This window comes from Akebia trifoliata, chromosome 4 (genome assembly GCF_017979445.1).
Source record: "Akebia trifoliata isolate Shusen 1 chromosome 4, ASM1797944v1, whole genome shotgun sequence".
Classification (NCBI taxonomy): domain Eukaryota; kingdom Viridiplantae; phylum Streptophyta; class Magnoliopsida; order Ranunculales; family Lardizabalaceae; genus Akebia; species Akebia trifoliata.
The window spans coordinates 6,529,616-6,550,291 of NC_141378.1; the positions used below are offsets into that span (position 1 = coordinate 6,529,616).

The window sequence follows — 20,676 nt, forward strand, 5'->3', positions numbered from 1 at the left end:
ACCCCCCACCCCCCATAAGAACAATGTATCTGAGCAACACAAAACCATTAAATTAATAAATTCAAGATACTAGCTCCCAAGTTTTCTATCGACTGATCCTCCATCATAGAACCAGAGTCCAAATTAGATAATCATCTTAACATGCCAATCTTGTACTCGGAAACCCACAATTTCAGTTGGTTTGTCACTTCACATAATAAATAATTTGAATCGAGCGTGCCAATATGTCAATAATGTTCATGACTACCTAATTGCATTCCAATTCTAACAAATATTTCAACTAATAATTCTTTTTTTTGAGATATTGAAATTTAAAGTGAAAATCTAGTAAAGTGATTTTTGAACACGATCTAATTGTCAGATTGGCCTATAGATAGAAATAGTGTATTCCTAACATAAAAAATCTTTACGATTGTGTGTATAAATGGAATTGGACTGGTCGAAATAGATAGGAGGGTCTGCATTTATGAAGATGTGCGTGCGTTGAATCTTGACCCAAAAAGTAAAGAAGTTATGTTATGTTTCTATATTTTTTTAAATCCCACATCGACTATAGATTAAAATTCTATCGATCCAACCTTCTATAAATAAGAGGCCTTCCTTAGTATAATTCACATAATCACAATCGACATCTTCCAAGTTTGGTTAATTTCTAAAAACTTGTGAGATTTTAAGGAATTTACAAAAATATCAAAATAAGCACTAGCCCATCAAAATTTTACGCATTGGAGATCTGCTCACAGGTAAGTTTTATTTTTATTTTTTATTATTATATGCATACATGTTTTTTTATTTATATAATTAGAATTTCTTAGATTAGCAACATACGACACAATATGCACTTTAGAATGTTTAAAAAAATTGATTTTAGGGTTTGTTTGATTACTTGGAAAGTCAATTCCCGTAGAATTTGAAATCCAGGGGAAAACAAAGGTAGAATATGGGTAGGGTCAAAAAATCAAATTGCATTGTTTGATTGCATCTAGGGGAAAGAAAAATCTAAGGAGGAATAAGAAGAAGGAGAGAGAGAGAGAGAGAGAGAGAGAGAGAGAGAGCTTACAGGGTTGGGGAGGAAGAGGAGGTGGTGGTGACAACAATTGAATGTGATGATGGTTGTTGTGGTGGGAAGGAAGGAAGAAAAATAATAAAAAAGATTAGGGTTTTGATTTGGGGTGGATTTCATTTTCTCATGGCATAGGTGGCAAAATGAAATCCATACCTTTTTAGAGTTTTTAATGATACAGTGAATGTTGATTTTAGTCCCACATCAAATATTCATTGCTTTGTCTCGCTCCTTATAAGTTTTAGGGCCTATCCACTCATGGCTAATTGATTTTAAGTTGAACCCCGAAATTTATTATGGTATCAAAGCAAGTCTTTCTCTCATCCATATCACTTAGTTCACATCTTCACGTGTTTTGGTCCAGTTCGGCCTACACGTGCAAGGGTGTATTAAGTTTAGTCCCACATTGGACACTCATTGCCTTGTCTATCTCCTTATAAGCTCTAGGGCCTCTCCACTCATAGTCAATTGGTTTTGAGTTGGACTTCTAAACTTATTATGATATCAAAGCATGCTTTTCTCTCCTCTACATCACTCAGTTCATATCTCCACGTGATTTGATTCAATTCAGCCCACACATGCAGGAACGTGTTGCGTTTAGTCCCACATTGGACACTCATTGCCTTGTCTTTCTCCTTATAAGCTTAAGGGCCTCTCCACTTATAAGCTCTAGCTATATATTGTCTTATAAAGATGTTACAATAAATCCTCATTTGATCTCATATAAAAATAATAAAAATACTCCTAACATTGTTTGTGTGTTAAACATAGATCTTGGACTATTTGTTTGGTATGCACCAAAGGCCCCACTATGGATGAGACCCCTGATCTCGATTTTTGTGTGTGTGTGTGTGTGTGCATATTCTAGGGATTGGCCACAACAGAGCAATAGGGCATAGCAATGCCCACGCCTGGTGCCATTCCCAAGCCAGGTGACAAACTCTTATTATAGGTAAAAATAAAATTACACAACTAAGAGTAAACGATTTTTCATGGTTATATTTCTAACAATTCTATAGTAAAATTTCTTATTTCATTATTTATATTAAATTAGAGTTTGCCCTTGCTGACGGTACATGTATCCTCTTTGGGGTTGAGAGGGGTAAAAGAGGAGAAAGAGACAATAACTTTGGAGTGGTTATATTAAAGAATATTTGAAGTTAAAAGAGATAAGAGAGGAGAAAAATATAATAAAGTAGGAAGAGTAATATTGCCAAAAAAAGGTAGAAGAATAGAGAGCATAAAGTTAGAGGTATTTTTGAAAGAGTCTACTAGCCTTATTAAGTTAGTAAGAATTTGACTCTTATATTAAGGGACCTTGGGCTCATCTTGTGACATCAAAAAACATGATATGATGCTTCAGGGTCGTAGAGGACAAAATTATAAGAATTCTGGAAGAAAAAAGAAGAAGTTATTTTTCACCGTTGAATTTTATTTTGGAGTTAGGTGGAAGTTCAAGAACCGTCCATTTTCAAAATCTTTTATTAAACTAAAAAAATGTTTCTTTGAAAAAAAAATTGAGTTTTTCGATGAAATTTAAAGGGTTGTGGTGTTGGATTATTTGAGCAAAACGACCCTTAGTAAAGCTTATAATCTTTACTAAGTTAGTAAGAAAAATATTTTTATTTTGAAAAGAAGAACAAGAGAAAAAGGTTAAAAAAAACCTCAACATACATTATTTATGATATAAATCTTAAGACAAAGAAAGTAGGGTCCACCGTTGCATTTTATTATGCAGATGGTAAAGGTTTTACAAATTTTAAATATATAATACAAAATTAAATATAAAAACAACAAATAAAAAGTAAAAATAAATTAGAATCTATGTAATAAAACTCATCGGTGGATTCCACTTCCTTTATATCTCTCACATAAAGGGGGGTTTGGATTTAATATCTTACAAATCTCAATGATAACTTTTAATTTTATTATTTTTTTTCCTTTTTTATTTTTTTTTCAAGAATACCACTCCAACTTTTTTGTCTTTCCTTTCCTATCCCTTGCCCCAATGGGGGATGGTTCTACCATAGGCGTGAGCAAACTCTAGGATTACATATGACATATTATATTAAGGTGTATACATTGAATCATATTTTCAATAAGATTGGGATATATTAAAATTAAATTAGGTTATATTTATTGTATTTTATTGTTTATTTTGGATTGCTCTAGTCCTCTATTATTTTTTTTCTTTATACTCTAATATTTTCAATCATCCTCCTGCAATTGCATAGTCCTTTGAAAAAGGAATATGAAATTTACTATATAAAATAATAAATTTTTTTTTTTATCTCATATTATTTATAGATGATCAAAAAATTCTAATTGTATTTAATAATTATTGCCACTATTTAATACCATAAAGAAAAAATGAATTCCATCATAGTTTTGGTAAGATTAGTATAGAAGAAACCAATAGAAAGAAAAAGCAATTCTAAATAGAAACAAACTCCAATATAGGAAATCAAATCTGGTCAAATTAGAATCCATCTTAATTATTGAGATTATGATTCGATGTACTCTCATATACCTCATATCTAATAGAAAAACACTTTCCTTACTAACTTAGTATGATTTTAAGTCTTACTAAGGGTCGTTTTGCACAAATGGATTGCCACATTGGCAATCCAACACCATAGCCCCCTTTATATCACATAAAAACTCATATAAAAAATATATTTGGACTTAATCTAAGGTTTTGAAAATGGACGACTACCGATCATCCACCTAACTCCCCAATATAAAATTAAAATTCAATAGTGAAAATTATTATATAAAAAAATTGGATTTTTTTTCCTTCAAAGTTCATAGATTTTTGTCCTCTACATCGGATCATGGTTTTGGATGCCACAAGTTCAGCCCAAGGACCCCCAGTAAGACTAGTTGGACTCATCAAATACTCTAAAATCTAGCAAAAAGAAAAATATAATTTTTGCTGTTATAATGGGAGAAAGCCCAGTACAAGTGGATCGACACCAATGTTTGGGATTATATATATTTATATAGCTTTCATTGTGTATCTATATATATATATATACTTTTTGTTAATAATAAGTGTTCAAAATTAATTTTGTACAATTTTATTGTTATTGTTAGTAAAATAATTTTAGGTTTTTGAAATATGAAGATTGGGGCCCTTTAATATATATCATAGAAGAAGATAAAGATTTGTTTGCATTTGTGACATAATTACACACTTGTTGTGATATTCTTGACACTTTATCTACATATAGATCATCTCTTTTTATGATTTTGTTCCTTTTCTCCTCATAAATTGTCTCTGGCCTTTCTACAATTCAAGTAGAAAGATATATTTCTTATCGATCCTAAGAAAAATAAATCTGTAGAAAATTTATATTAAAATTTTTACCTTCAACAAATGTCTTTTTCTTTTCTTTTTTTATTTTAAAAAACATTAACATCTTATTTGGGGTTGAGGGGTAAGAGATGAAAGACAATAAAACTGTAAAATGAGTGGGAAGAGAGAAAATAAGAAAGTTGAAAGAATATTATTAAAAAATAGAAAGGAAAAAAAGAAAGACAATTTATAAAGTTATAGATATATTATTGAAAAGGGAAAGAAAAAAAAATGATAAAGTTAGATGGATATTATTAGAAGAATAATGTTGAAGTGACCTCACACTAAACCTCATATCTTCTTCGAATCTTGATGGAAAGAATTTATGGTTCTCATACCTTTCACGTCTAGAAGTGCGATATGAAATTCCTGAATACGACTTTGATCGAAAAGGGAGATAAATGAAAAGAAGGAATAAAGTAAAAATTTAAAAGGGTTATTCTTGGAAAATGGGAGAAACATTGGGAGGATAATTATTATGTTTTATTATATAGATTATTATTACACAAGAGCCCATGAAAGGTTTTTCTTTGGGAAGAAAAAAAAAGGGGGGGACTAAGTTATTTATTTATTTTATTGTTTTTTTTTTCTTTTGTTCTACTTTAGGAAAAAGTGAAATTTTCTATTTGAACATTGAAAAAGAATCTGAGGAAAATAGAAAATTTTGACTAGTACTTGTTTATAGAAAGAGAATTACTGGCACACCAACTTTTTCTTACTACACATCTATACTCTATCACTCTTCCCCCTCTATTAAGCTTGATCTTTATTTTCCATTTTCTTTCATCCAATCCTCCATCCCCCATTCCTCTTCTTTTACCTTTTTCTTTATCTTTTTCTCCAAGTATATTCATAATCAAAGCTTCAATAATCTCATTTTATGTCTCCAAACTTTAAAAAAAATTAAACCCTAGTTCAAATCTTTTATTATCTCTCAACTTTTTCAAATCCATAAAAATCCCCTCCCCTCCACCTTTTAAATTTTTTTTTTAATATTATATCTTTCATTTCTTCAAACTAGCTAACTATTAACCCTAATCAACTTTATGGTCCATCAATGTTGATAAAGGAATGATGAATTGGAGGAAAGTTGTAGATTATGTGTAGTTAGGATGATAATAGAGTGATTTTAATTTCCAAGATTCCGATGACGTAGGGGTGGAGCCAGGATTTTCTTCTAGTAGGGGCAAACAGTTAATTGGAGGGGGAGGGGGCAAAAATTGAAGGAAGATGAGGGAGTGGGGGCAATAGTGTCAAATAGGACATGTCGGTAGTTCAAATTGTAGGGGTATCTCAAATTTAAGCATAAATTCAAGAGTATCTAAAATATTAAAAAATGTTGAGTGGGGGCAATTGCCCCCAATGTCTCCTTACTAGCTCCGCCTCAGTGACGATGTATGAATTTTTATTCGGGAATGTATCAAGTAAGTGAAATTTAATTTAAGTTTACAAAAGAGAAGGAATGGAGTGTCGCGATTAAAATATTGGTGCGCTTAGTAGAAGTTCTCTTTTAATTTCCCATTCCCAGCTGTTATTTTCCAGGGTATATAAAAAAACAAAAACTAATGTTTGGCATTTTACACTTTCTAAATAAATAATAAGTCATATTTCAAGGAAAAAACAAACCACATACCACAAGAAGAGTAAGGCTAGCCTTACTTACATAGTAAGATTTCAAATCTTACTAAGTGAGCTCACCTTGTGGCATCCAAATACATGAATGATTCCATGCCAAAGGGGTGTAGTGGACAAAATTCTATCAACTTAAAAAAAAAAATAATAAAATAAAAAATAAACCTATAAAAACTTATGTTTTACCATTAAATTTTTATTTTAAATTTGAGAATTTGATAAGATCAAGTCCAAACATGTATACTTTTTTAATTAGATTTTTAACATGAAGCTTGGATTGACAATTTTGACGATACATTTGTCTAAAATAAATAATTGAGCTTCTATTACTATACTGACTTTTGCTAATACCACCTCAATTTATATGATCAAGGGTGAATCTCCAAATCCTGCATTAAATGTGTTGAAATTCTAATTTTGAGACACAATTCATTTTAATTTTCAAGATATCCACATGATACACTGTTCACTTTTTAGGCATCTACGAATTCGTAAGTTTGACATTTTTGAACTTACGAGTTTGTAGATATGTAAAAGTGAACAATCTACTGAATGCATGTTTTTTAAAATAAAACGAATAATGTACCAAAACTTTAATTAGAAAAAAAAGTCGTGCTTGTTTTCGTAAATAATTCAATCGCCAAAGAATTAACACACATTTTGGCATGGTTTAAGGAAAACTTGGTGTGGCAATAGAAACTCTAGAAAAAAACGGAATTGCACTGTTGTGGGTTAAGAAACCTTACTTCATGAGTACTGAATCTGGATTCTGGACTGAAAATTTTCTGAAGCACTAAGACGCTTGACAGTTAACACCAAGGCGCACGTTAATCGAAGTCACATTAATAGGCAGAACAGAAGGAGAAGCGACTTGAAAAAGAGAGGCCGTTTCATATTCTCTTTCCCCCTCTCGTCCTTCTCTGCTCACTCTCTCTGCAACTTTTTTTTTTTTTCTGTTTTTTTCCATTTTCGTGTTTCGCCCTAGTTCTTAAGTCTCGTTTTTCGAATTTGCTCGAAATGTTGGTACGTGCTCTTCTATTAACATTTCGTTTTCTTGTTTTTCGTATCGAAATCGCCATGAAAATCGTTGACTTTGCTTTGATTTCTACTTAGAACGACTTGAACTTACTTACAGAAGCGTTTTTTCCCTCTTTTTTTTGGTTAAGTTTTTGAAGATTTCGGTGTTTAGATGTGCTAAGTAAGTACATTTGATTCGGCTTCGCCTTTAAACGTGGTTTCGTGGTGAAGTCAATGTTCAGGGTTTTGATTTATTTCCTTTTTATGGAGAGTCAAAGATTCTGGTTTTTTCTTATGTTTTGTTGTAGAAATGGTGATCCAAACAGGACTTAGTTTTTCATGGTGAGAAATTTCTTTCACCTGAGAAAATTTGTTGCAGGGATTTTACTTTTACTTTATTTGATTGAATTTTTAATTTCTGGGTTAGTTTAATTTTGCCTCGAAGCTTTGTTCCTGATGAAACTTTACCAATGCTTTACTTTCTAATAATTCATATAATGTTCATAGTTATGCAACATTTAGAACATTTTGTTTAATGTGTTGTTCTCTATTTTTTTTTTTAGTTTGTAGAATCATTTAATACTAATCAGAATAACTTCCGATTGTTTGAAATTTGAATCTGAAGATTTATGCATTATTAGTTGGCATTTCTATTTCGAAAGTTTTCCGGTTCTCTTAATAACTTATACTTTTCTTAGACGAGAAGTTTCGATACTTTTTATCATTTGCATATTGCTTAATAATATCACACTTTACATATTGGGATGTGAGAAGCATCATGCCTTGATACTAATACAAAAATCATGTTAGAAGTTGTCTGTGACAATGTTTACGCAATTTCTTTTGAGCAAAATCTACTCTTAGATGGAAATTTTACTTCCCTTTGCTTACACTAAAGGATTCGGAATCTGTAGGTTCTGCTTCGTGTTCTGGGGTTGTGCCTTTGTTAGAGACTGTAGCTGCTAAGTTAGTGTTCATAGTGTTTGTTTTCCTATAACTCCTGGATCAGCAATGGCGAATAATGTAAGAGTCACGATGGCGTTTGAAGCAATGGAGATCCTTGGTATTCCTAAAGAAAAGGTGAAACCAGTCTTGAAAAATCTCTTGAAATTGTATGATAATAAATGGGAGCTTATCGAAGAGCAAAATTATCAAGTTCTAGCAGATGCTATATTTGAGTATGACGAAGAGAAGGTACTTTCATTTTATCGTTATATCGGAATGTATCAGTTGATACACCCCAAAACATTGATTGTTTCGGGAATGTAGCTGATACTGTAACGGTTTTTTCATTAACCAAAACATTCAATAGTTATGATATTTTATACCTTGACTAATTATATTACTCTCCTTTAACAGGCAGAGGAAGCAAACAGGAGGAGGGATCCTCAGTTGGAAGAAGACTCTTGCACTCCATTGAAAAGAATTCGTTTGGAACAACATGAGATTTTGCCTTCTGTTGGCAACTCTAGCTCAGTGTCGGGTGAAACATCGTCTCGAAGGCCAAATTCAGATAATGAACCACCTCAAACTTCTCCCAGAGAGGAAACGGCTGAGCCATCTCGTCTGATTCATAGGGAAAGAAGATCCGAACCTGAGCCCGTTTTACCTGAACTGCGTATTAGGGACAAAAGAAATGAACCCACTTCATCTCAAGCTTGTCTCGGACAGGAAATGGAAGAACCACCTCAGCTCTATCTTGAAGACAGAAGTGCTGAACCCGTTTTATTGCTTCAAAATTGTACCAGAGACAATGGAAATGAATCTAACTCTGCTTCAGCTCTATCAAACCATAGAGCCGATAGAAATAAGCCTGTGTTACTCCATAATCATCGTCACTATAATGCTCTGATTAAAGCCAAAAGTGAACAATTTACCGATGAATCTCCCCAGTTCGAGGTTCCAATTGCCGTGATCCATCCACCCTCGCATCCTGCTATAAATAATGGTATAATAATTTCTCTATTTAGTTGCTTAATATTTGGCAAAGAATTTCAAAATCTCCTAATTAAGGAGTTCCTAAAAGAAATTACAGGCATATCCTTATAAAACCAGATAAAATATTTTTTGTTTGTTTTGCATTAAATTTGATTGATTACTAAGTTTTAGTTGATGTGTTTTTAACTGGCTATCTTTTTCTTGATTTATAAAGGGGATGAAGTAGATGGTTCGGAATCCATGTCAAACCAACATGCTAACGGGGAAGATGGCGATCGTGTTTCAGACTCTGGGTGCAAAACTGGAACAGGTCTTGAGCTTGCAAACATTTCAGAGGCATCTCCTGCATATCTTGAGATTGCTTCATCCCCGTTGGGAGATGTTAAAATTTTGTTGAGCTGTAACTCTGCTATTGGAAGGCCAGACTTCCGTATGCCGAGTCTACGTGCATCTTTGAAAATGGTGGAGGATAGATTTGTCAAATCATACAAAATAAGTGACCCCAATTTCTCTTTGATGAAGCTGATGGGAGAACTGTGCCAATGCTTTTTACAATTGGGTACTGAGTCCACTGATAGAAAGCAAGAAAAACCCAAAAATATAACACCACCCATAAATTTGTTGAAGAAATCTAACAAGCTCGATGTTTTGGGTGCCAAGGTTGACCGTCAGCAAAACTTTTACATTCCTGCAAGTTCTTTGAATGGGTCACTCAATTTTCATTCGTCCCCTGTTCTGGATGGCCTTCACCGCATTATACGACCCAATCAAAATGTTTTTGGGCAGACTAGTAGTCAAAATGAGAAAAGAAAGGATTTGAAAAGTACCGAGTTATCAAATTCACGTAGTTTGGTGGTTGTCCAACAGCACGAATTAAACGTTGCAAGGCCGTTCCATTATGTGAAAGACATATCCAAAGGTGAAGAAAGAATCAAAATTTCATTGGTAAATGAAATAAACAAGGAGACATGTCCTCCATTATTTTTCTACATTCCTAAAAATATGGTTTATCAGAACGCCTATATAAATTTCTCACTTGCTCGTATTGGGGATGAAGATTGTTGTTCAAACTGTTGTGGTAATTGTATGTCATCGCCCATTCCTTGTGCATGTGCACGGGAAACCAGGGGCGAGTTTGCTTACACGCGAGAAGGGCTTGTTAAGGAAGAGTTTCTGGATGAATGTATTTCTATGAGTCGTGATCCTGAAAAACATCGCCTATTTTACTGTAAAGATTGCCCAATAGAAAGATCTAAGAATGAGGACATTCCTGACTCATGCAAGGGTCATTTAGTGAGGAAGTTCATTAAAGAATGCTGGAGTAAATGTGGCTGCAACAAGCAATGTGGAAATCGAGTAGTACAGAGAGGCATAACATGCAATTTACAGGTAAGACATTCTTTAGGAGATCTTATTTTTTTGAGTGGGAGTTGATATTGGAGTTACACGTTACCCTTTTTTTTTTATTTTTTATGCTTGATTGTTATTTCTATGATGCTCAAGCAACTGCTGAAACTATTATCATTGTCATTATTATTTTATTATTGTTGTTGTCGTTTTTACTAGAAGGTGGCATGTGCAAATGCACATGTATCTGAAAGGCTTATTTGTAATTTTAAGATATTTTTGTAATTTTGAAAACTAACAAGTTGATTTTAGTTGACGTGTGATTGCAATTTTCTTGTTTTTTTTACCAAATTGGTCCTGATTATATTAGGATTAAATGTTAATGTGGGGTCATTTTTGGGATCCAAATTTTGGTGTCGAACCACTTCTACCCCGCCTTCTCTCATTATAATAGATTATTATTATTATTTTCCTAGAAAAATTATTTAATATTCAAATTTAGAGGCACCTATCATTAATTTAAAAGATACTCTTGTAGCTGTCTATAGTTCCTCTTTAAGTGAGGTTCCTTATGTTTTCTATGATTTGCAACTATTCAGTATGTTTCATTGTTCAGGTATTTTTGACACCCGGAGGAAAAGGGTGGGGTCTACGAACTCTCAAGGAGTTGCCAAGAGGTACTTTTGTTTGCGAATATGTTGGGGAGATAGTTACCAACACAGAGCTATATGAGCGAAACATACGAAGCACCGGCAATGAAAAACATACATATCCAGTGCTACTAGATGCTGATTGGGGATCGGAGGGTGTCTTAAAGGATGAAGAGGCCCTTTGTTTGGATGCGACATTATATGGGAATGTTGCTAGGTTTATTAACCATAGGTAAATTCTCTAGATGCAGTTGAATTCAGTACATAATATGACACATACATGTTATCTTTTGGTACTAAATATTGCGTTGTCATTGTATATTATACCGCTATCAGATATATCTTTTGTTCTCATAATAAAAGCTCTTTATGGTTACTTTAGGCATTAAGTTTTTTGAAATAATATCCTCATTATAGATACATGCAAATCATTAGCAAGGTTTATTCCAATGCATGCAAATCATTATAAAAAAGTTTACTGGTTGTCTCGATGTGCACTTAAGAATTTCTTGTAAAAGAAAATCAAAATTTAGAATATGATTTCATCATTAAACTCAACAAGTTTAAGCCTCTAATCGATGATCTCAATTCTTAGGTTTCCAAGTTGCATCCATGCGCGTGCATTTATTATCATTCATTTTACACGATGTCAATTAATTTTTAAAATTACCCATTGTAAAAGTTTAGGGAAGAAAGGCAAACATAAGCCATTTTTTTCACCTGGAAAAGTACCCCATGCTTTATTTAAATTGTAGATTCTGATAGAAATCTTAGAATGAAGTTGTGAATCGTGCTAGAGTCACTGGGTTCATAAAAACGTCATGGTATTGAAAGTATTTCTGTATGTGAGGCACTATCCGACTTGTATCTGGACTACCTGAAATTCTGAAATTTAGACAATTTGACGGAAGTCCGTACGTTAGACCCAAAATAACAGATTCTAAGTTTTACTTTTTGCAGTATCACCTTATTTCCTGTTATATGCTCTGTAGCACTTGATGATGGGAAGATGATCTATATTAGTTGGAAATTATTTTTACTGCATCATCTTCATTTTTTTATAGGTTCAATGCCATCTAAGAATGATACAGACTCATTTATTAGACGGTTAGTGTTCAACAAGGATAGAAGGTGTTTGACATGGTACCTTCAAAAAGGGAAATCCGACACTTTAAAACACTTATTTACTTAAGTTATGAGGATTTTAAAAATAAAAATTATTAAAGAAACATACAAAAAGGTTAAAGGAACACTTCTGCACCTCCATACAACTATGTTTGTAAACTTTCGAATGGAAATTGTCTATGGACCTCTGACCCGCCTGTTGATTAAATTTGTTATTCTCCTTCCACTTTCCACCTTTTTTGAATTATGCTAGTACAGTCTTTTTTTTCTTCCTTTTTTTTTTCTTTGATACTAATCTTGGTTGCTTTATTTTTTTGATCACTTTAGATGTGGCGATGCAAACTTGGTCGAGATCCCGGTGGAGGTCGAGACCCCTGATCATCATTACTATCATGTATGAAATCTGACTAATTTCATTTGTGTTTAATTTCTTATATATCCTGCTTTTGCGGCCTGGAGTCTATTCCTAGGTAATTATTCTGATTTGTTTGTCTCATGCAGTTGGCATTTTTCACGACAAGAACGATAGATGCTTTGGAAGAGTTAACTTGGGTAAGTTGTCGTTATGAATGTTCATTTAATTAAATATTCACTTGGACTCTCTCTCCATTTGACGTCACTTTGTCTTGTTACCTTAACTATTGCGTAGATCTCATAAAAGTGACCTGTTTTATTTAAATAAACTTTTGAACCTATTGCATGATTGATTTATTTTCTAAAATTTGGGAACTTGAATTCCTTCATTCCCAACATTTGTTATGGAGTCGATTTCGCTCCTGAATCACAGGACCAAGCTCCTCAATCAGGATAATAATAATAATGTTCTTTAGGAGGTTCAATGTACTAAGCACTGGTCCACATATCAGAATTGGATGATTCCATTTATGGGAAATAAGGTAAATGAGGAATAAATTTGTTTATTATTTCTTTACCTTAAACTTCATTTATTGAGAGAGAATGAGATGACAATTCTCACTAAATTGAATGCTTATGTTCTGAGGGAAATATCATACCTTCCAACCTACTTGCTGGTTTTCTGCAAGATTGTGCTGGGGCGAGCACCTTCTGAGAATGTTTCTCCAATACCTATAATTAACTATTTTCATTTAATTACCAATAAAATTAAATCATTTTGTTATTCCTTATTTATTATAATGAAAAATCTAAGGTGCTTGTATTGAAAGGTCAGTCTAGCATCATTGAACAAAGATGTGCAGGAGGTGTTTTCAATATCGGTAACATATAAAGATTGATTGTATTCTGTCAATATGCCATACGTAGGATCTAAAGGTTCAAGACCTGGCTTGGACCCATCATATAAAGTTGACCTCAAGGTTTGCCAGCCAGGTTCAGTAGGTCCTTATACTTAGTGTATGAAGGGCCCAATTGTTTTTTGTATATTATGTTGGTGTTGATTTGACAATATCACTTGTTTGCAGATGTATAACTATCACCTGAAATTCCTTGGTCTATGTAGTGGTCAGTAGTCATTCCCATACGGATTCGTTGAATAAAATATCTGGAAAATGAAACCTAGAGCTATCAAATAACTGCAATTCAAAATTTTGTTCCGTTTTGATATGTTTCTGCTGAAATTTATTGGCAATTCAAAATTCTAGATTGATACATAACATTTGTTCTGAAATATTCGAATGTTTCAGATTGTATCAGTATGTTTTTCTTTACATATTAGTACATGACGGTCCAGGCCAAGGGATGGCAATAAATATATTTTATACATTCACATTTTAAGCATATTTGCTGAAAAGAAAAAAAACCACTTACAAGTAAGTTGCAAGTCTTTGACAATGGTTCAGTTCACAAATTGTTTGGTTCAGAATGTTTTGAAACATTTATATGTATCCAATTTGAAAAAAATGTGATATTTAACTTTTGACTTTTAATTGCTTACAGAACATTTTTCTATATATATTTTATGAATTCACCTGTTTTATTTTAAATAAATTGACATGATTGTTTTGGAATGTACTCATATATGTTTGTTTTGTTTTAGTTTTTAGAATATGACCAAACAAAATGGAATTTTAAACCTTTCAAACAGCTATCAACTCTTTTATTTGATTGAATTTATTTTGTAGTTTTTGAAATGGCCCATTATTAAGTTACGTATCATAATATACTTATAATTAATTGCAGGACTATGGGCTTGATTTCGCTGACCTTGATCACCCTGTCAAAGCATTTCGGTGTCGGTGTGGAAGCAAAAGTTGCCGAGACATGACGCACGTAAACCGTTAGTACAAACTATCCTCTTTTTTTCCTTCTTTTTTATAGTATCAAAGATAGATATGCCCTTGTTCTCGTATTGAAAGGTAACCTTTGTTTTGTGGAGCATTACATTATGCTCCTGAATTTGCAAATTTCAAGTGGCAAGAATATCATTACAGAAATGTCTAGATATATTAGCCACTATCAATTTGTGTCAAGTCCCTTGTGCTTACAGAACAAGAATAAAAACTGTTGAACCAGATCTTTTTTAAGAAATTGGGGGTCGACATGGGAAATCTTAGTTTCTTAGTGTTTACAAAAACCATTATTTAATACAGCCATATCAATTTAGAATGTCGGGGATGAATGTAATCTCTTACCTGTCTTCTGTGTGCACCATGTAGAGAAGGAACTGCCATTGCCCTTCATTCTGCACCTATGTCTGCATTGAGTCCTTTATGAACAACTTCACAATTTTGGCAATCAACTTGAGAGTCCAATCTGTAGTCCAACCGATGCTCTCTCAATGAGTTATTATTACTTAAAGAGGATCAATCACCAATAACTCATCGACTAATAATCTACCTTGTCAAACTTCCTTAATATTATATATTAAGGAAGGTTATTTATTGGTGACTTGGAGAGGAGCATGATGGCTTACCTGAGTTTTACGAGTTTAAACCATTATATTTCATCCACCCTAGTTCCCATTTCTTATTTATAAGAGGAGAAATAACAGAAAATTAAGCTTATAGGAAACTTGGACTTAGGTGAGGAGTAATTATCAATTTTTGGACAAGCCTTATATGATGTTGTGGAATGCTACTTTTGTCCTGCTTTAGGTTACTTGTTGAAAATTGAAATAAATGTAAATGCTGATGACTTCTTTCTTTCCCTTTTTTGCTTTAAATGGTTGTACATGTACAATGTGTCAACTCCAGTTTAAAAAAATTCAAACCATCCTGCAGTTGTTGAGCTGAGCTCAGCTTATACAAGTAGCAACTCTACATTTTCAGTTACACAAGACCAAGTCATGACTTTCCCAACTTGGTAGCAAAATTATTTGTGTAGTTGTGTTTCCTCTTCACAGTTGTTCATGACTATTGTTTTTGGTACAGGAACCAAATCGAAGGCGCTTATTTTGAGAAAACCGATGCTTGGATCCAACAAATGAGACTATAAGCTTTTCGATATTTTGTGGACTCCTACAGGAAAAGAAAAACGGGGAATGACAACTGAAAATGGTATTTATTTCCATCAAAACCATATTTTTGTTACTTAATGTTGATATCAGTGCGTAATTGGGTTCATTATTAAAGCTTCAATGGCCATTTTGGGGATATTTTCTTCAGAGTTTTGTTGATTTTTAAGGGGAATTTTTTAGTTGGATTTAATGAATAGTTTGATGTTGAGAGACTGATCTGACTAAGTTCAAAGCAGGTAGTAGTAGATAGAAATGATGAAGAACCTTCCATGGAGGTTTGAAACTTTTACAATACTTCTCTTTGTTTATGTTGATTGGTATATCAAATAACTTCACCAATATTTTGTGTATTTTAGACATAACTTGCTGGGTTTTGGTGAATATTTGAAATAGCCCTTTTATTGTTCAAATTGATTGTAGATCCCTTGATCAACATCCCATATAAGAGACAACTTTTCCAGAATATTATCTTGTTCTTAATGTTCGAATGTTGAACGGCGAAGATGAGGGCTATTCTTTTTCACCCTAAAGGTTGAAGAGAATGATTTTCAGTAGAAAATCAATAATAATGACAAGAAGTTGAAGATGTGGGCATTTCTATCTTCCTATATCAAAGGTCACACAGTCTAAAAAGACAATCTGAAAACACAGTGGTATATCTCTAATATTAACTTAAACCTAGAGGTTATGTATAAATCACCTTAATTTTTTTTACCCAAGTTTTATGATTAATACTGCCCAAATTCAACAGTTAAAAATTAACAAACCCTTGATGGAATCCAACTTGGGATAAAAAAATATATATATTTAAAGCCGCTGTGTTCTTGGGATTCAATGATGGAATGTACTAGAAAAACTATTTTGTGGCTTGTCGATTTTCCACACTATTTGCATAAATTGCAAATTGTGTGTATAATAAATGATTTGAATTGTATTAGGTGAGGCGGTGAGATCAATGTATTTTTGGTTATAAGTGCTTGTAAATTTGTTCAAAATGTTTTTAACTTTTTTGTTTGGTTTTTAGTCATCATCACTTTCTTGCTTTGATGGAAGCAAGTACATCATTTCCACATGAAAGGTCCGAACTTCAAGTGATGATACAGAGTTCATTGAATCCTCTCCCTCTTACAGAGGTATTTCAAAATACCTCGCTTTTTTTTTTTTTTTTTTTTTAAATATTAGCGAAGATATTTATTATTTGTTTTGAACCAAAAACATTGGTATTCTTCAGTTTGCTTTGCAATCAAGCATAGTCAGATAAATCTACTTCGAGGTAAAAAAAAAAGAAAAATTTAACCTATTTGACCCTATCTTCTTGTTTGATCTTGTGCCAACTTTTTCAGAACCTTATGTTTTTATTGTTGGAGGGTTTGAATTGTAGGTCAAAAAAGTTTATTTTATTTCACCCTAAATATTAGAAGATAATTTTTACGAGAAAATCAAGAACCGTGGCAAAAAAGTTGAAAATACAGTGGGTATCATTTAATAAAACCCCTCTTATATTTGACCGAAACGGGTTTCTTTTAAATCGCCCAAGATATATGATGAAATCTGTCCAAATCCAACAGTTGAAAATCAACACGTCCTTCATGGAATCCGACTTGGGATTTAAAATTAAATAAATAAATAAAGCCACCGTAGTCTTTGGTTTGAATGATGAAGGTATGATCAGGCCCACTGGAAAAACGTGGCTTGTAGATTTTGCCAAAGGTATTCTTGATGCGTGGAAGGGTTTTTATATAATTATTCCTCTTATTTTGTAACTATTATAATAAAATTAAAAAAATTTAAATACATAAACACCATGACTTGATTGCTTTATTGGAAGCAACTTCAACAATTCAACTTAAAAGATAAAAGATCTGAAGTTCAAGTCATGGTATCAGCAACAACCATCAAAGAGGTATTTCAAAATACCTCCTTTTTTTTTTTTTTTTTTTCTTATTGGTATAAAAGCTTCGATAATGATAATTTATAGACATAATTGGATTAAAATGTCTTAAAGAAATTAAAAATAAAAATAAAAAATCAAGGGATCATTTTATTGTTCATAATTGTGGATAATCTCTTATAAATTGAGTACTCGAATTTTTTCCTTTTCTTTGTTTTGGGGGCACAATTCAAATACTTAGTATAATTCACAGTTTTTTTGAATTACAACAAATGATCTCCCTCTCAAGTATTTTGTTTGTAGTTTTGCTTTTATCATCACTTGATAGCTTTAGTGGGAAGCAAATACACCATTTCTAATAAGAAAGGTCCGAAGTTGAAGACTTCCAAGTGATGATACCGAGTCCTCCTTAATCACCTCTTCCTTTATGAAAAGAGGTTTTTCAAAATACCTCCAATTTTGCCAACTCAAGGACCCAACATGGGCCAATGCCCAATGGTAATCTTGTAAATTTTGTATATATTTTTATTGGAGAATATAAAAAATAAAATTGCATACTTAATTGATTTAAAAAATAACCGGAAATATTGACGCAGATGCAAATTAAAGATTCTAAAAAGGTGAAAGAAAAATCCAAAAGAAATTAGATTAAAATAGCAAAAATGTGAAAGCAAATATATGTGTGTAGGGACCAAGATTCATTTAGACGATCCCAAATCTTTCGATTAAGGATTCAATTGTGATGATGATGTCAATGAAGACTTATAAACATAGTTTGATAACCATGTCGATAAAAAAAAAATGAAGTTGTATGATTGGTTTATGTCAAAATTACCTATAAATAAATCAAGTTACCTATGTCGAGGGATTCCAATTCCAATTGATATAAATGTATGACATAAATATGTTTACATTTTGGGTTTGGGTTTGGGTTTGGGTTCCCTTGATTCAAGAAGTAACACACAATCTTTAATCTTGACCATGTTAACAAAAAATCCAACCGCGAAAAACTATCCTCGAGAGAATTATCTTTAGATTATATATTATTAGAATAGGCATAAAATCCCACGAGAGTTATTTCTCGAGTCAATGGAACCGGGCCCATTTCATTAGTGATCAGTTTCTTTAGAAAACCTTTTCCTGTGCAATGATATCGATCATCGTATCCAACGATATTGAGCCGACCGTAAACAGTTAGGTGCTAAATGGGCCTTAAATTCCAAGTGCCAAAAAAAATATTATTTCTAAGATCGGTCCATCTCTCAAGTATTTGGGCCTATTTACAGGTTGGTCCAGTGACAAAAAATTTTTTTTGTATAACTCGATAATATTTCTCTTTCCAACAATACAGACATCATCATTGGGTTGCTTTCATGGAAGCAACTTTAACACTTAAACCGAAAGGTCAGAAGTTCAAGTGATGATACAAAGACACCAACAAAAACCATGTAAGAGGTATTCTAAAATACCTCTCTTTTTCAACTAAAATCTCTTTCAGACTCAGCTAATATTCCATATTTCAACTAAAAACTCCTTCACAGACTCAGCTAATTAAGATTCAATTTGATTTGTTTAATATTTTAAAAATATTGACCTAGTCAATTACATTTTTTATAAAATTGATTAATAAAAAAATTACTTATTATGAAAATAGAAATATAATCTTGTGATTTATTCCAAGCTAACTTATTCTATATAGTTATATATAATTATTTGAATGTAAATATATATTAATAAATAATTATTTTGGGCTAAATGATTTATCTCATATCGGCGGGCCTTTTGTTTATAAATTGATGGTATATCCTCTGACTGCCGTCTTATCTAACAGACTGACTGAAAGTAATCTGAACTCCCCCATCTTCGACACCCCAAATCGAAAAAACATTGATTTTTCTCTCGAAATCCATTTTTGTCTTCAAAATTTTCAGCCTCAAATGTAATTTTTTAACCTTTTATGCAATTCTTCGTCTTCAAACTCTTGCCAAAAACCTTTTATTGTTCTTCCAAAATCCATGATCTTCACCTTTGTCAAACTCTTCTCTTGTTACTAAGGTTTGAGGTTTGAAGGATATCATAGAATTCTTAGGTTACCCACCAGGGGTGTGCCTCAGTGGTAAGACCAACAACTAGAATTTGCTCCTCTGGGTTGTGAGTTTGAAACTGAGGATTATTTCTTGATTAAAATGTCATATGTGTTATGTGGGTTAGTGCATGTGATCATGGATTAGTCCTATCAGATATGGGAAACCTGGGTTGGGCCTATCCTATGGGCTAGGTCTTAGTCCTCTACCAACCGGGATACCATGTTAAAAAAAAAAAAATTCTTATGTTGAAAATGAGAGCATTTAAGTCATTTTATATTAATCTATCAAAGAAGAATACCATCAATGGGCATGTCACCACTATGAAAACACGACAACTATCTTTTACCGATGATCTTGATCGAGGATGAAAAATACTCAAGTCCAATGATTTGAAATTAACAAGGTCGTAAAAAATAAAAAATAAAAAAATAGGGCCACACTCCCAGTCATATTAATTCAATGATGGAATATGTGATCAGCCCACGGCTCCACTAGAAAAACTATTAAGGGGCTCGTGGATTTGGTACGATTAACATAAATTGCATGAGAGTTTGTAGTTGTTAATCCAATTAGCTTTGATAGTAAAGTTTATGGGTGATGATACCATAGACTTGGGTTCAACTCTCGACATCACTTATTAATTAACCTTATTAAAAACAAGCTTACCAATAAATAAATAAACGATACATCACATATCACTAAGAGAAATTATTATTATTTTAGAGCGGATAATTATTCAGATTTGTTTATCCTTATAAAAAAATTGTTTTTTGATAACATGGCTATCATCACTCGTTGCTTCCGTGGCAGAAACTTCCGCACTCTAACCAAAAGGTCGGAAGTTCAAGTGATGATACCAAACTCATGTCATTTCACCATTATAGAGGTATTACAAAATACCTCGCTTTTTTATGCAACTTGGGGTAATGGCAATCTTGTAAATATTTGAATATGGGCTTTTTATTAGAGACAAACATCATCATTTCATCATCAAAAGAGGTATTTCAAAATAACTCACTTTTTTATGCAACTTGGGCCAGTGGCAATTTTGTAAATATTTGTATATGGGCTTTTTATTAGAGATAAACAAGAAAATTCCTTTGTGTTTGATTGGAAAGTGTCAAGGGATGAGAGA

The 20,676-nt window shown here is 32.6% G+C and overlaps 1 protein-coding gene across 5 annotated transcripts; it reads left to right on the forward strand.

Moving 5' to 3' along the window:
• The first annotated feature begins 647 nt into the window (after positions 1-647).
• SUVR4 (SET-domain containing protein lysine methyltransferase family protein) lies at positions 648-16,026 on the forward strand. 5 transcript variants are annotated; one of them, XM_086438908.1, is made up of 9 exons: positions 648-743; positions 7,985-8,264; positions 8,430-9,018; positions 9,223-10,397; positions 10,972-11,237; positions 12,458-12,524; positions 12,632-12,682; positions 14,288-14,384; positions 15,478-16,026. In XM_086438908.1, the coding sequence occupies exons 2-9, from the start codon at positions 8,082-8,084 to the stop codon at positions 15,531-15,533; spliced, it is 2,484 nt and encodes an 827-aa protein (XP_086295034.1). In that variant the 5' UTR covers positions 648-743; positions 7,985-8,081; the 3' UTR covers positions 15,534-16,026. The 5 variants fall into 5 exon arrangements, with proteins under 5 accessions (XP_086295034.1, XP_086295031.1, XP_086295033.1 ...); XM_086438905.1 differs by lacking the exon at positions 648-743 and adding an exon at positions 6,748-7,076; XM_086438907.1 differs by lacking the exon at positions 648-743 and adding an exon at positions 7,111-7,412.
• The last annotated feature ends 4,650 nt before the right edge of the window (positions 16,027-20,676 follow it).

Excerpts from the sequence above, each read along its gene's own strand:
- SUVR4 (XM_086438908.1), top strand. The coding sequence starts at position 8,082 with ATGGCGAATAATGTAAGAGTCACGATGGCGTTTGAAGCAATGGAGATC. Across the intron at positions 10,398-10,971 it reads GCATAACATGCAATTTACAG|GTATTTTTGACACCCGGAGG; the intron begins GTAAGACATTCT and ends TTCATTGTTCAG. Across the intron at positions 11,238-12,457 it reads GCTAGGTTTATTAACCATAG|ATGTGGCGATGCAAACTTGG; the intron begins GTAAATTCTCTA and ends TGATCACTTTAG.